Here is a 17,985-nt window from a genome sequence, read left to right on the forward strand (position 1 = left end):
TATTGCTGGGATTTGTAGTCCTCTATACAGCGCAATGCAGAATACCACCAGCTATAGAGGAGTACAACAAATCCCAGCAATAGTACATTATACATACAGTGTATAATGTACTATTGCTGGGATTTGTAGTCCTATGTATAATATACAGCACAATGTACCATTGGATATAGAGGAATAGAAATCCCAGCAATACATTATAGAGCACCATGTGGGGGGGATTGCAGGCTTACCTGAGCAGTCTTCCAGCAACTTGCTTCTGAGATAGGGCCTGTCTATCGGCGATTGTCATCCCCCCACACCTGCTCCTCCTTCTTCTCCCCGCGTCCCTGTGCCAATCGTGGATGTGGGAGGGCGGTGAGCGTGAGGCGGGGAGGAGGTGCAGCGTGTGAATGCGGGTGGGTCTGGCAGTGGCGAGCGTGAGGTGGGGGGGGAGGTGCGGCACGTGAACAGGGCCAACTAACCAGAAGCCGATTAATCGATGATTGAAAAAGTTGACAACTTTTTCAATAATCGATTATAATCGATTATGTCGATTAGTTGTTGCAGCCCTAGTAAATATCAGATAACAGAGGGCCAGGATTGGGAGAAATATCCCCAGAAGTCAGAAGAAGCAGGAGAGTGAGGGAAGTGAGATGGAAGTAGGTTTTATATAAATGCACATGCCCCAGTGTCCTGAAGGTAATCCTGGCATGTGGGTTTAGAATGAGCAGGAGTCCAATAACAAGGAGAGGGCAGGAGAGAGGATGAAATATATAATGTGTGGGGTGGAGGGGTAAAGGAAAGAAAGTTTAAGAAGAAAATACACGATTGTGAGACGCAATGGTACAGAAAGCAGATTAGGGGATGGATAGTAGTAATCAGATTTCAAACAGAAAGAGCTGGATAGGGAAAACAGGTTCACCTGCAGTCTGTCAGTAGCACTGTTGGTATATATTTCCTTATTTCCACCTTTTCCAAGTGCCTTCTCTAAGCATCCTGACACTTATGTTAAAATAGACACTTTGGTTGAAATAGACATTGCAAAAGTTCCATTGCCCCCTGGCAAATGTGTCTTCCCCCATAAGTGCATCTAAATTTAGAGGACTATGGTAGGGGAATGTATGTCCATTACTCAATTAGGAAATGATAAAAGACACATGGGATGAAAGAGCAAACATTTCGCACTGAGACAATACAGGCATAGGCCATAAAGATAACATCACTTTTTAAACAAAGAAAACAGGAAAGTAAATATATAACAATAATATAGTCATTAAATTTACAGCTAGCTGTAGGTCAAATCTGTATACCATGAACAGGGTGTTGCAAGAGATATTCATACAGATTTTCATACAGAATGGAGCCAGTGAAGGAGAGAATACATTGAGCTGACATGCAGACCATTATTTTCTATGATACATGCATTGGCAGACAACAGGGGTATCAGCGAAGTGTAAGGCCCCATTCACACTAGGATGCGATTTGGTGGGTTTATATGTGTTTAAAATGGTTTTCTAAACACATATATATATTAGGGCTGCGGAAATTAACGATTAATTCCTCAATTAATCGTTAATTTTTTTGATCGATGAAATTTTTTTTATCGGTACTCACCTCTCCACCGGCTTCCGGGTCTTCCAGGAGTTCCGTCGGAGATCCGGTGACGTCACGGATATCGACGTCAATGGACTCCTCCCCCCTTCCCCAAGTGGCTCCATTGGCTAACGAAGAGAAGGGGGAGGAGTCCGGTGACATCGGTGTCTGTGAAATCACTGGACTCCTCCCCCCTTCCCTTTGTTAGCCGACGGAGCCACTTGGGTCGGTGAGTATGGGTGCGTTCATGGTTCATGGTATCATGCAAAGAACACACCACAGGACACTGCAGGCCCACACCATGGTTAGGGATGGTTAGTGTTTGCCACAAATACACGTTTTCAGCTGAGGAATTGAATGGTCAGGACCAGTACATAGAGATACATCCATGTATACAAGCCCTAAAACCACACATGGACAGTTCATCTCTCTTTGGTTCCATTTGCACAATTTCCCTGTCAGAATGCAAGCTTCCTCTTTCACCATGGAATTGAAGTGTTGCTCCACCTGCTGATATATTATTCATATTGTAAAATAACATCCAGCATGTAGCACAAAGCTACCATGTTATAGTCATGGCTGGTGGACAAACTTGGAACTCAGATCAGAGGTCTCACCGTCACAGTTCATGAAAACTATAAGAACTGGTGGTGAATTAGCGCACCGCTGTTCTCATGAAAGCGAGATTTCAGTTTTTGGTAGGCTGACCCTTTAAATAGGAAAAAACATGACAACTGGAGAGCCAGCATTGCATTAATTGATTGGATAAAACACAGGTCAAGGACTTCCGGTTCCGGCGCCTGATGAGTTAACGGCATCCCCGTTCGTTCCGTCCCGCCACACAACAGAAAAAGCCTCTTAACCCCCCTTTCACATGATTCCTTACTGCCGACCGGATCAAGGCCGCTAGATCTGTAGATCTCTTGGCAGACAATGTGCTCCAGGAGTCCTCTTTTGATTTTAATGAATGCACTTTGACACTATATTCTTTTGCTTTTTCCATGAATATATGTAGTCACCAAGCTGCTAAGGGCAGGGTAATCACTACTAAGGCGATCTCTGTCAGATCAGATGGAGGGAGAGAATACTGCAGCCAAGATGGCGCTGGCTGACAAAGCTGACAGGACACCGTCTGGAGACGGCAACCCGCAGATGCTGCAGTGCCGTCCGTCCGTTTTTTTACTACGGGCGGACGGCAAGAGGTTAAAACATATTTGTGTGAACTGTGAAGTTAAGTCATGGATTGTGAAAACTAACTAGTGTCGGGTGATTGTATATAGTGTATACCACATTTACCACTGACTAATGCAGAGTTGCAATGCAAGCAGATCATCTAAAAGTAGTTGGATCTGTATGTGCGTTATAATTAATCAAAATTAGTTGATTCATCAATTTTAAAAAAAAATCGATTAATCGAACACGAAAATTGTAATCAGTACCAGCCCTAACATATATGCATCTAATAATTTCCAATGGAGCTATTCACACCTTGCATTTAGATGCTTTTAGATGCAGTTATTTTGGCTGAATTTAGAAAAAGGTAGGAGTCGGGGCGTACAGGAAACAATTTTAACTTCAAAATGCACTAAAACACATGCAAACAAGTGTACACGTATGTAAACACAAGACTTCAATGGACTGTTTCAATGGACAAACGCATCTAAATCTATATGCATGTATACACGGGTAAGCACATGTAAAGGTGCATAAATGTGCAGACAGATCTCTTGCATAAAAAAGTGGCACATGTGAATGAGGCCTAAGGTATAAGCTAACCATGACTCTGAGCAAGCCACCCATGTGGGCTTATTGTAATGTCTACTACTGAGGTCTGTGAGTACATGCACATTTTAATAAGCATGCAAAGGAAAGTAGAGTGGTGGTTTAAGAAATTTCTATGTGTAAGTGCACTTACTGTATTTTTACATTTTATCACACAGTTAGGCATATAATGTAAAAAACAACATTTGATTATTCATTCTATGCAGCTAGAGCACTGCTAAAAATATTTGAAATTCATATTACAAAAGCATGCTAATTTTGCAAAGGCAATGATTGCAAAAAGTCATAAAATGAGATAAAACATTATTACCTTATGAAATATTAGCATTCTAATTAGACAAAATAAATATATTTTAGGATTTTACGTGCCAATGTTGTATTTTTTTTCTTGCATTACAACCTCATTACATGGTTTATGTACGGAATATTTCTACACTTTCAGGTTTTGCAGCCGGTTCTACACTGGAGGCTAGTAAATTGTAAATGAAACTAATCAGTTTTCTTGGAATCAATACCCCGTGGAAAGAGCATACACAGAAATTAAATCAACAGAAGTCACTTTATTTTCTTGTATGCGGCATATAACAGACTTTGCTGAACCATTACCATCTTCTAATTATCAGTAGCAGACATAAACAGCACTACTCCCTAATGTAATCCTCTCCAGCATTCCCAGATTAATTTTGTTATGATAGGAAGAAAAGAGGAATCGTGCAAAAGCTTGTTCACACCTACATGAACAAATATTGATTTAGATGCCCCTCTAAAAAAACGTTGAGCCACAGAGCCTATATTATGTTTAGAGATATCCCATAGAGTGACTCTGTCACCTAAAAAAACTAATTTAAGCAGCTAACAGGTGTCAAATGCAGCTACCTTTCACTGCCACCACTGTGCACAAATGCCGGTTGCTCTTCTGAAAAGGGGAATGTGAGAACAGTTAAGGGTAGTCTTGGTACTTGCCCACTCCCTCCTGCCCCACACATTCTTCTTTGCAAATCATTATGATGTGCTGCACCTCTAGCAATCAATTAAAAATAGGCAGAAGGCAAACAGTCACTGCCAAGAATCATTCTAATTAATACTGATTTGAGCAGGCTGACATTTGAACATAGTGGGGGAAATAAAAGCTGTAGCAGGTCTATACATGCACTTTATGCATGCTAGCAGGTCTATTATTTTAAAGTGGCACAGGCCACATAACCCCAACCTTCTGCAAAAAATTACTACACAAGCTTGAAGGTGCCAATACACTGTACGATTATCATACGATAATCGGGGGGAATCCCGCGATCGTACGATAATCGCAAAGTGTATGGAAGGCGTGCGACCGCTTGTACTGTGCGATTTCACGTCTTCCTTCGAACAAGCAGGCTGGAAAACCCGCCGAGAATCGTACGATTTTCGGCGGGTTAGTGGTGTGCTTGTTCGACAACTGCCGAACGGGCCGGTGAGCGCACCTCAGGGTGGGCTACCGATTACTTTAATCTCCAGTGTCAGATAAATTGTGAAGCAAGCTGTAGAAACATCAGAAGGCAGTCAGAGACAGCCGGAAGTCCCAGCGCTAGAGCAAGAAGGGGAAGGCTGGACACCATTTAAAAGGACACCGGGAGGAATACCGTTATCCCAGCATCATTAAAATGGTGGTTGGGGCACCAGTAAATAAAAAACAAAGGATTCTTCCAGAGCACTGTGAGTTTTCTAAAGAGAGAGCAGAGCAATATTTGTCTCCTTTCATTGAACCTTGGAGAGATAATTTCAGATGGAGGGGAAAGAGAGGGGGATATTTTTCAACTTAAGCTATTGAAGTTTATAAATAATAGGATTTTAACAAGGAGCCCAATGATCTGCCAGTTGACTGGATAGAAGTATATTATAATGTAGATAGAGAGGATGTCATATTAGTATTACCAACTATATTGCTGACTATAAGAGAAAGAAAAGATCTTGTTTAGCTCTCCCAGTTGCAGGCAAGCTGGTTATATACAGGGATTTAACCCTCTATAACATCAAAGAAAAAAAGCTTTGAGACCAGGGTCTCAGACTTATTAAGACGAAATACAGTGTAATAGAGAGACACAATACAAATATTTTATAAGTAAGCCCACTCAGTTATAATAATTTATGATTGTATATATTTAGGATTTTGAATAAACCCAGACTGGCTTTAAGGCATACTGCCACTCTTCTCTGCAGATGCAATGCTGTGTGAAATTTGCTGAAGAACAGCTAACCCACCCCTAAAGAGTGGTACCTATACCCTACGTTTTTGAAAATTACCCTATTTATGTTCTGGTCACTGCATAACATGGCTGTCCCATCCTTACCCCATCTCAGATTAATTTTGAAGGGGATAGAAATCAAAGGGTTATGTGGCTGTTTTGAAATAAATTAGATTGAACTATGATAGTGCCAAGGATATGATTGGGTTAGGTGTGCTTATGTACTTATACAAAAAAAGATGTTTACATGATAAAATATGCAGAAACATCTTTTAGATTTTTAAATTGTATCCTTTTTCATACACAGATGCCTAATCATGGCTAAATCTGGCACATACTATCATTCTACAAAATGTGAAAAGGATGTATGTCAAATGTTTATTATACCCTATTAACAAAAAGTTGAATCAGTTCACAATTGGTTACATCACAGACTCAAACTGAAATGAGTAAAGGTAAAGAAGTGTAAAAAAAAGAGCAAAATTAAAAATGAGTGACCTCAGTAAGAAGAAATTAGTAAATCAAGGAAAACAAGAAAACCAAACTTCCAATAGATAACTAAGTCACATGTAACCTGATAGAACAACTAAACACTACGTAAAAAAAAAATTAAAGTAATTGGGCTTTAGCCTAAATCCAGCCAAAACTTTTTTTTGTAGAGTGGGGGTTACTTAAAACTTATTTCAGGCTTTATTTCTCTGTGTGTTCCCAATTGGGTATTTAGCACCTCTCTTCCTGCCCTACAGTATGTATATATATTAATTGACCCCCCTATACTACATAGTAGGATATGCCCATTACTAATGAAATCTTCCTACTGTTCAGTGAAGCTGTTGCTGATGCTACATTGTTTTTGTTATAGAAAATGTCACACAGATGAAATCATCTTACCAGCAATTTACCAAAGTTAAACAGAAATTCCTTGGTTATGACTTGGGAGCGGAAAACCTGTTTAAAGACATAATTTAAAGACATTAGAAAAATCATTTGAAAGATACTTTTATCATGATAGTTATCATGAATGGATCATTAACACACAACAAACATTACCTCTGCATATAAGCTGAACACAGATAGGAAATTGCAAAACACAATGCTTATACTTACCTGCCCATCATTCCCTTGTTGCTCCATTCACCCACAGGAGCTTAAACATGACTAAGGACACTCTGCTTTCCCAATGTGACAACAATGGGTGCCTAATCAGCCCAACATCAGCTCACAGAGGTCCTGTCACCAGACCATTCATTTCAACAAAAGTCTTCCTATAAGATTATATGACCATTTATCATATTTTAGGCATATTATTTACCTGTAAAACCCTGACTTGTGTAGACATCTAAAAGCCCTGAGACTGTTTCCGGGACCTGCCATTTTGGATGTGATGTAAGAAACCCCAGCAGACTCACTGTTACTTGGGTAACACTAAAAAGTAACACTCTATAGTATTTCCTTTCACTCCTCCCTCAATAGCTGCAACAAATGTTACCTAAAAAAAGGGAAGGGCAGAGAAGCTGCCAGCACAGACAGTAATTAGACATTCCCAGAAGAGGAGAGGGCTATGATGTGCAAAAAAAGGGAGCTCTGCTAGGGAATTGACCCCCCTGGAGTAGTACGATTTTTGAGTAAGGCACATTGCAAGTACATAAAAATAATTTATAGAAAGGAAAGCACTGCAGGTAAGCATTTACTATACTTTTTGTGCCAGTAATTTGAAACATTCAAAAGTAAAACCCCTACCTACGGGTAGACACCACAAGATGTCTGCTATTACCTGTGTTAGACAGAAACTCCCTATCAATGCAAAACCCAGAAACTATTTCACTTAATGTGTGAGGGCATAACTTTCCTGACATCAGGACACAGCCCTACCAAATACCATTACCCTGTCTAATGAAGTTTCATTATTGGCCACAGAGGCTTTTCCATTGGACTGGAAGATGGTAGGGGGTGTAGTTTAGTCCTTAAACTCAACCTGTGCTATGCCCATGCAGTAGAAATGAACAGGTTCATTCTAATCCCCTTTGTCGGCAGCATACAATTACCTTCCTTTTGCCACCCCACTGGTCTGTTCAGTGGCCAGGAGTGAGGCTAGAGAGCTCTGTTCAGATCTCCAGTCGGAGTTACACAGTGCTGCAGACTCGCCACACCCCTATGTGATAGCGCAGAACCAGTGCTGACATATGAAGTAAGTCACATGCGTCTCAACACTAGATAGTAATGGGTATTTTCTTTCCTCTCGGCAGATGGAAAGAGCAACAGGGGAGTGAAGTAAAGATGAGTATATGCTGCTGAAGTACTAGGCTGTAAAGAGCTTTTCTGCCCAACAAAGTTACAAGCGGGCATCTTGTGGTCTCCGCTCTGCCCTGATTCACATCTAAACATTCTGTAGCTTAAATCTTACAGCTCCAAAACATTCAACAACCAATATCCCATGTTTTTATTTTAAACATGTTCACATATGAGTGCTAAGGCTTAAAAAGGTACATAAGCTACTTTTTTAAAGCAGAATTGGGCATTTTTGACAACATAGATATCAATGAAAGAGCCTGGAAAAAAATCCAAAAATGGTCTGAAAATGCTTGAAAATTAACGTCTATCAAAGCTGAACCTAGCACCTAGCTTTCCACTGGCTAAAGCAAAAAACACTCAAGCCTGAAAAAAAACATGGAGGAGTGCACAAATAAAAATGCTCTAAAATCAACTTTAAATGATCACGTTCAGATTTAAATGTAGGCAGAACATCTTAAACACTTCACTTTTATTTAGAAGGTGCTCTTTGAATCCTTTCCGCTCTGTGTTTATTTGTTTGATGCTGATGTGCAGGTTTCTGATTTCTGTATAACAGACTTATGGTCATACAGCAAAAACTAAAAAATTAGATGCCTTAAAGTCAGATTAACTTCTGTGTGTGCCTCACCTGACCTTTTGTTTTGCAAGCTGGAGAGAGCACATAGGTCTGTAATTAAACAGTTTGTAAAAAGGTTTTAGTTGGCATGTATTGGAGCAATAGAAAACAAAGAGAGTAAGATTTCACACCCCAAATAGATTGACTAAAAGGAATACGAAGAGTAGGTTCCACCTTAAGGTATGCACTTACCGAAAGGGGAGGGGCTTTTAAGAAATACTATAAACTCTCTAAATGCATAAAAATATGAATTCATTTATTACATAATTATAAATAAATAAAGTTAAAAAGTAGTTGGTCTATTTTACATGCAGTATAGTAATTAAACAGTGATCAATGCTTGCCATGCAAGCCGACATCTCTGCTCAAGTCCTCTAGCAAAGACACTAGAAATATTAACATTTTGCTTTATGCCAAGGTGATCAGTCTATAGTTGTTTACAGTTAACTGTGAAAGGTTCACACCAACACAGCATTACATTGTTTTTATGGTTCCCATGTGGCAACAAACAAATCTTAAGCATTCTGGTAAAATTCTGAATTTGAATATAGAACAACACCTCATATCTGTGTCAGAGCACATAAACAAAACAAAAATATAGCGTAATAAAGTAACATGGCTGTGGAAAAAACAAAAAAGGAAATATTTTGATATTTGTGACTTTTCCATTCAATGTATGCTTTTCACACACAAAAAAAGCCTAATATTATACCTGAGATGTGACAAGATGCTGTATAATTGCCATGTTAGGAAGACACATTTTCAGCTGCTTAGCCTGAATAGTTGATGGGTGTTTACGTCCTGATACATTAGACAAGGCATTGAGAATATCACCTATAAAATGAAATCATATAAATGAACATGGTGTACATCAAAAGAAAAAAATTATATGAGTACATGCTACTAATTGTTATGACAATTTTTTCTCCTAAGGCCCCTTGTACACGGGCTGATAAGGAGGAGATCTGTGCACGGACTGCCAGACCCCATGTTGGTCTGTGAGGAGTCGGATGCAAATGTACATGTCAGATTACCCCAAATCTGGCACAAGCAAGTCTGGTAAAACAGATCTCTGATCTGTTTGTTTTTCCGGATCTGGCCAGAGTCTGAGAAAACCAGGTGTAAACAGACACGCGTCCATTTATACCCAGTTCCCTAAAGACTAGCATTGGACATCCGATTGGGTGCGCTTGAAAAACTGACAGGTGGACCCAATTGGACCTCCCGTGAAAAAGGGGCCTAGAAAAGATGCTGTCATTTTGCCAATTTAGAGTCTCTATAGAACACGGGCGTCAAACCTAATTTAATCGTGGGCCACATCAACATTATAACAACAATATTGTATCTGTAAGACTATATAAATGTATCTAATCTTTGTCATAATTGCCTCTGCATTCGATTATCACTGGTTTTAGTAATAACTAATAATAATAGTAATAATACCTAGATCTGAAAATAGAAGTCTAGGAAATGGCCTGGTGGGCCGGATTCGGCCCCTGGGCCTTGAGTTTGACACATATGCTATAGAAGATCATTTCTGGATAATTTTCAGTGTTTGAGCTCACACAGGTAAAAAATGTCACCCCCCCCCCCTTCCCATGTGACAGTGTTTGAGCCGGTCAATTGGAAGCTTAGGCTCAAGTACTGTCACATGCGGGAGGTCACAGGCTTCCCCATCTTTGGGAGCCTTACTGTGTAAGCCATAAAGTGAGGACTCAAACAGAGCACAGAGATAACAAAGCAGCATAGATAGGGTAATATACCTTGCTTAGAGTGGCCTGTAAACAAAAAAAAGTAAATTGAGCCAATTTATATTTTTTAGTTTTGACTATTACTTAAAAGAGTTTAAGTTAAACTCCAGTCAGCATTAAAGAATCACCATGTAGTGCCTCCCTCGCACACATACCGCTGACCTGCTTGCAACCTCTCTCGTGTCATCACATACAATGTAGGATTAGTTATTCTGCTCAGACAGTATTGAGATTCACAAACCCCTGCCCAACTGCACCGAGAAAGTTGTTTCCTCTATTTCCTGGTTCTGGTTTACACCCTCCTCTGTAATCAATCTGGTCAATGAGTAAGCAGTTTGAAGTAGCTGATTAAATGTTCAAAGAGGAGGTCTGAAGCAACGAGCGGACCACGGAAGCGGCAAGGCTAAACCAGGAATTAGGGAGGTCACCTACCTGGCTGTGTAATTTGGCATCAATGTAAAGGGTTAGGCTAGCTGAATAGAATATCAAATGTTAGTTGGTAAACCATTTACAAATATGTATTTTTAATGCCCGTTTAACTGTTTGTTGGGATTTGTGTATAAAATGCATAATGGTCCACATTAGTATACAGAGCTAAGATGCCCAAAAGAAAAAAACTGTGAAATCCGTTCACGTCATGCACATTACCCAGAGTTCCTGGCAGCTCCTGTACTATGTGATGGATGAGGAGGTCCAGACAAACTGACAGGTATTCGTTGATGCTTTGCTGCTCCTTCACTGGTGTGGTTTTTCGGCTATCTCTTTCAATATACATCACAAGTCTGAAAATAAGTAAATGCAAAAGATGACACCTTCTGACAACATAAAATAATATATCATTTCTTCCAATGTCACCTGCGTCAAGCTAAGGGAAACTGAAAAAGAACTGACATACATGGTGGAAGGATTTGTCATAAAATGAAATGCTCTTTAGCAATACAAATTTCTCGAAATTATAAATTTTTGAGAAATTAAATAACTGTGTATTTATTATTGTTAATTTGAGTGTGATCTAAAACATGCTTATATGAAGTAAAGGAAAACAGACATAACGTTTATATATACAACAGTGTACAAAAAAGGCCTAGCTGTGGTGAATGTGAATTCCCACAGGTCTAAAACCATTTGCTTGATAAACAACCCCATTAGATATTGGTTCAGCAATGTGCAAAAAAAAAAGAAAAATGTCACTAGTCCTCATTAACTTTAAAGCGCTTTTAGCTAAACATTATACATTTCTCCAACATAGGCACTTGGGTTTTCTTTGTTTCATTTTGATTTAAAATTTATACCAGGGCGAGCAAAGGCTGCAGTTATGTCAAATTAATTCAACACATGATGCATGAGATTCTGCTTTGGTGAAGAGTGAAACCTTTTGTAGTTAAGATATGATTCCTATGAAATGCTATAGTATACCGTATATATATATATATATATATATGCGCTGATATTCTTATAGCAGACATAGCTTTAGATATTTCCCAAATCTGTTCACTTATCTCCTATTCGGGCCACCTTTAGGTGATCCTTGAAAACTCGCCTCTTCAGGGAACCCTATCCCACCTCCACACAATAACTGTACGTTTAATTCTTCCATTAGCTCACCCCCCAAAATTAATACCTTTTCAATCACTTGCCCTACCTACTAGATTTTAATCTCTCACGGGCAGGACCCTCCTGTATTGAATTTGTATTGTAACTGTACTGTCTCCCTTCATTTTCTAAAGTGCTGTACAAATTGCTGGCGCTATGTAAATCCTGAATAATAATAATAATGTTATGTGCATGCAGGTTTAGGTGTATCTAAACCCAGGAACAAAAATGTACTATGTGGCTGCTGCATTAATATTTACTTTTCAGGCTTTTTTCCCCTTTATTTTCTCCTGCTGAAACAGGACAACAATCCCCTCTCTCTAAAAATAGGACACTTGCAGATCACAGTAGTCTTTCTGACTATGTCTTCGTCTTCCTTTCTCTCCAGAAGGTTGGATAGATCATTTAGGGTCAGTATCTATTACCTGGCCCAAAGTTGCAGGATGACACAATCATATGAAAAAACTGTACTTGAGCAATAGGCTTTATGTTCTTAGATTTGTGTGGCAATTTACAATGTGAGATACATCAACAGGGGGATAGGTCAGTCCCCTAATGCTGCATCTTATCTTGTAAATTCCCAGAAAGTTACAATATAAAGTCAGAGTGATTATTAAAGTGGACCTTAACCCATTTTACTAAAATCACATCAGCATGCAGCTCTGCATGCTTATTTAAAATAATCTTAAATTCATTAGTTTAACAAATGTTCATCTACTTCCTGGTACACTTCTGGCACAAATTATGTAATGTGCCAAAGCTTTGCATCCTGAGAAGGTTACATCAGCAGAGCATTTCTGGGAAATTTCATCTGTAATCCTATGAGATCTCAGGGAACGGCAGTTTCCTCCCCTGAGATGATGTGCATGGTCACATGTCCTAGTCACATGTGCCAGGGTTCCAGGAAGTAAAGTGCCAGTAACCTGCCCTTAGTTAATATGACCCTGTCAGAAGACTGGAAAAGGAAAGAGAAATGGGGTATGCAAAAAAATATAAAGTCTACAATTACCTAGAAGTATGTGTTTGTAAATTGTCATTACATTTCTAAAGGTGTGTTTTTTGTTATTTTAAAAATATGGGTAAAGTTCCACTTTAAGGGCACGGAGCCTGAAGGAATGCTTCTTTCTGACTGCTCCTCCCCTCAGACATACCCTGAGAGTGTATGTAGACACAGTCATTTGGCTCGAGCTTCAAGTAGAACTGAAACCAAAATTTGATTTAGTTTTGGATAGATTAGGGTTATTAATCCCTGTCCGATTTTGTGACCCACGGGGGAGATTCCCATTCACTTATTGTCCCTCCAAAGTGAGGGAAATCCCTGGTGGTCAGCAGGGACACCAGAACTATTGTGCCAATTGGAAGATTTCCCATCGCTTTCACTGATAACACTCACCAAGATAAATGGAGGGTGAATCTCTCTAATTGAGACGCATACACCAATAAAAACCAGTGTTTTAAACCCTCTCCACTCTATCCACAACTAAAACACAAAGTTTTGGCTTTAGTTGCACTCTAAGAACTGCTTTTTTACAACAAATTTTACAATTTTTAAACTGTAGCAGTATACTGTTACATTCAGTTTGTTTATGATGATTTACAAAGTTACAGATAAGTCTAGGCAAAAAATCATTAGCGCACCGCATACCGTTTTCTTTTCCACTGAAAAGTTTGCATTGTTTCAGTGCTGTACAACTTTGACTATGCTGCAAAACAATAGGCAGAGCAGGGGCTCAATGGATCTTATTTTATAGATTTTTCTCAACAATGCAAAATAGCCTACACACCAACAATTAAGTTATATGTAAATGCATCTAGTTTAAATCAGAACATCATTTTTCTAGTTTGAGTTCAGGTTTAAGCAAACAAGGAGGCAGGAGAGTAGTTCTATATCAACAGTAGCAGCAGTTCTATATATGAGTTATTGAAGCCCTGCATAGGCGTGCCCAGCCTATTGCATTAGGGCAGGGGTCTCAAACTCAATTCACTCAGGGGCCACTGGACAAAGTTTTTTCTCCCATGGGGGTCGCTAGTCGAATTTCATACTTCAAAATAAAATCGAACTATATACAGCACCAGTGTTAATGTCTGCGTGTGTTTCTAATGTTGGTATATTTTTGTGATGGTTTGTGTTTGCGTATTGTCAGGATTTCTGTGAGTGATGTCGGTATGTGTGTTAATGTTTCTGTGTGTGTCGTATCAGTATGTATACATGTGTATGTGTGTGCAATGTCAGTATGTGTGTGGTTTCCCCTACAGGTTTTAATTTTAATCATAGAGGACCAACAGATTCACTTACACTTAAACAGGAATACACACACATAGAAATATGCGCACACACACCCAAACACACACACAATCATACACCCATAACCAGAAATACACACACTAATATACACACTATAAGGTCCCATTTACAGCTGTATCTTTAGGTGCGATCTGCTGTTTGCAAGCGGCAGCTGTCACCCGTTCAAGTTAATGATCAGTAGGCAATCAATCACTATCCCTGGACGCTTCGATTGTACATCCACAGAGAGTGATTGATTCCTAACCTCATGTAATCATATCACATACCATTACATGTGGTGTGCAGGCGTTTACATGCAGCGGCTGTCATCTGATCATTAACTTGAAAGGGTGATAGCTGCCACTTGTAAAAGCCAGATTAAGGATTCCTGCAGCAGGAAAATGCAAATTCTTGACACAGAAATCCCTAATCGCACCTAAACTTACCGGTGTGAATGGAGCCTAATTCACACATACATAAATACATGCACACAGGAATACGATCTCACACATACACACACACTTCCACAATAATACACTCCCTCCATTCCCCGACTGTCCCAAAATAATACACTCCCTCCATTCCCCGACTCTCCCAAAATAATACACTCCCCCATTGCCCGGCCCACCCACAATAATACACTTCCCCCTTCTTCCCTTGCCCCCCCCAAAAATGCACCACTGTACACCTACATAAAATAAAACAAAGAGCTCCCTTACCTGCATATGTTTCTGCAGGGAGAAGGCACTGAGGCGCAATGCCATGTGATCCAGGGGTTGATGAGTAAGGTCTGGTGCAGACCTTACTAATCAATCCTTTCGGCCGTGTTCAGTGAAGACGCCGGCCGAAAAAGGATCTGTGCCAGCAGTGACAGGGAGCAGTTCTATGGTCTGCATCCAACAGAAATGCAGACTGCAGATGCTCCCGCAAGTCGGGTACGCTGCCCGTGACTGCGTGTCTGACTTGTCAGCTGGCTTCCACATAGTAGTGGTTGTGATCTCCGGCTCAGTGAATAAAAAACATGGTGCCCGCTGTTGTGGTTTTGGTGTTGTGCTCAGGGTGATTAGAGTGTGCCCAGACACACCAGACACACCCCCTCTGCACGCCTATGAAGCCCTGCTACTCTACCAAAATGGTCGCCTTCATACAGAGAGAGGGAAAAAGGCATAGAAAATCAATAATGGGGAACAGCTCAGCAGCAGGGAGCCCACAGGCAATACTAGTCACTAGCCCTTTCTCTTCTGCTTGCCTTTTTGGAGTAACCTTCCACAGTTCAGGTCTATATTTATAGTTATATAATATAATAATAAACAGCACATCTATTCACGATTTTTAATTTCATAGACTTGCATTGCCACTTATCTCCACCAAGGGAACAGTAGAGTAGGTTTAATACTTTTCTCTGTACGTTGAAGATCAGGTAACAATATGAATTAAAAGAAAATTCATTATGAACTTCACAACAGAAAAAAAGATTTCATGTACTGTACATCCAACTTCAAAATGGCCGCTCTTACAGAAGCTGTGAGAAAAAGAATGACATCCGTTTCACACTGTGTCAACACATTTTAGATTATTTTTCTTTCCTAGAACATAGACAGTTATCTTCATTGTATAGGGACAGGAAGAACTGAACAGATATGATGGAATTTTCAAACAGCCCGCTGTAAGCTAGCTAGCATAGCATTATAAAAATCAACATATAACTTGAAATCCTCCTGGCATGCTGAAGCACCTACATATCAATTAGCTGGCTTGATCAGTAGAACCCAATATGTACACACCAGGACATAAATGTTAAATGGCATATTATGATTCATGAATGTAGGGTTCCACTGACTTACTCTAGTCAAGAAACACAAAGGCCAATGTAGACAATTTTATAAGATCCTTATTTTAAAAGATTTTTGTTATAGTCCTGTGCATAATAAACAGAATCAGTGGTAAGGTCAAGTGCCGTCAGGTTATCTGCAATCGGTAGTAAGAATTGATTAGGACAAGTTAGATACATGGAGCTGCAGGCTGGGATATCATATAGGGCCACTGCTGCTAATTTAGTATTGGGCTTGGGGAATGTTTTCTCTTTGCGCAACATACAGAGCAATCAGGGATTTATTTATGGTGTAACAGCAGATGTCACTAAGCGTTTGCAACTTGGAATCAAACTTTGACAATCTTTTGTAAAGTAGTAGTAGACTTTAATAGTTTTTAGCAACATGGAAATGGTCTCAAACAATCTCCTGTACCCATGGCATCATATATCTAGCTAACATGGCAATATCTTACTCAATGCAAAACAATGCAATGTAGCACCCTCCTCCCACCTTCTGTGCTGCACATAGTGGCTCAAAAAGTCAGGTACTAAGCACGAGGCTGAATGACATTTGCATTCCAGAGCACCCACAATCTGAGCTCCCAGGCACTAAATCACATATGTTGGCTTACTAAAGCTTTACTGCACATTTTGTAACTTCATTTTTGCATACAGATTTTGTTTTTTTTTATAATCAGAAATATCACCCAACTTTGCATGCAAGATATTTTACCATATTATATACACTGTTAGAGTAATAAAAAAAAAATCCATTGCCATACATGGTAACTGTAGTTGGTGGTAAACCCATGCATACTACCAGCATTCACTGAATCAAGGTCTAAATCTTCTCAAACAACTCATTTTTAACAACTTCTATTTAAAGAAACTATTTGAAATTTTAAGTGTTACTATAGAGTGGTGACATACTGAATTATCGTTGAGTTTAGTATATTACTTGCATATTTCACATTGCTCAATGAATTTGCTCACCCTATAGATTTATTTTAATTGGAAATGTTTGTATTAAAGGAGAACTATGAGATGAGTGATTTCCACTCACCTCATAGTTCTAGCCGACCTGTGACAATGAGACTGTCACAGGTCGGCTCAGTAGATCGGGAGGTGAGCGAACACATACCGGGTTCGTTCACCTCTCGATCCTGTCACGGCTCTCTGCCGTGACAGGGGGAGGGGCTGGATTCCCCTCTCCCCGCTCCGATCTGCCAGCGCTGACTGGCGGAACGGACGGGGGAGGGGGCGGGTACAGCTGGCTCTGCCTCTAGATAGGCAGAGCCAGCTGTCACTCACGCAGCTGGGCGGATCCCGTCGTCCATGACGGGATCCGCTCCGGCTGCGGTGTCTCAGTACTGCTCCTTTAAGCTTTCATCACAAAATTTGAAGGGATACGTCAATGTCTTGCATATATAACAGTCCTATATATTACATATATGTTATAATAATGCAAAAATTTATGTTGTTATTGGGGATGTACCCAAATTTTGACTGAAGATAGTACCGAACATGTAGTGCATCCCTAGCTTCTCTCCTCCCCACTGGGCGCCGGGCTGTGTCCCCTCTGATCACTGCTGCTCTCCCCCGCCTGTGTTGGTAGAGGCAGCAAGGATCTGAGGGAACAAAGAGCCAATACAGCTGCCAGAGCACAGTGGGGAGGAGAGAAGCTGACAGGATGCCGAGCAGGGTGGTGCGGGAGGAGAGCTCGGCCTTCTGCGACAGGTGGAGCAGTCAGAAGGGAGAACGGAGTACAAACACTCAGCAATCAGTACTGATCGCTGAGTGTTTGTAAATAACCGGGGACATAGTAAGCTTACTTTGTCCCCAGTTATGAATGAACAGGAATTGCTTTACATGTCTTCCTGTTCATTCATCATTGTAGACATAGTAACTGATACTGTCTCCATAGTTTATGAATGGACAGGAGCACTCAGTATAGAGGCTCCCTGTTCATTCATAACAGAGGCTGCAGAAAAAGAGATTTAGGACTCGGCGTCCTAAATCTCTTTTTTCTATTTAAAAAGGGAAATATCCAAGATCTGTTT

At 40.1% G+C, this 17,985-nt stretch overlaps 1 protein-coding gene across 1 annotated transcript in view; it reads right to left on the reverse strand.

Moving 5' to 3' along the window:
* The window catches only part of ULK4 (unc-51 like kinase 4), a 463,016-nt gene that overhangs the window by 259,445 nt on the left and 185,586 nt on the right, over positions 1 to 17,985 (reverse strand). Inside the window, 3 exon segments of the mRNA XM_018561067.1 lie at positions 6,468 to 6,524; positions 9,197 to 9,318; positions 10,884 to 11,017. Of these exon segments, the coding sequence (XP_018416569.1) occupies positions 6,468 to 6,524; positions 9,197 to 9,318; positions 10,884 to 11,017 (313 nt within the window).

This window comes from Nanorana parkeri, unplaced genomic scaffold (genome assembly GCF_000935625.1).
Source record: "Nanorana parkeri isolate BGI_ZX_2015 unplaced genomic scaffold, ASM93562v1 scaffold498, whole genome shotgun sequence".
NCBI lineage: Eukaryota > Metazoa > Chordata > Amphibia > Anura > Dicroglossidae > Nanorana > Nanorana parkeri.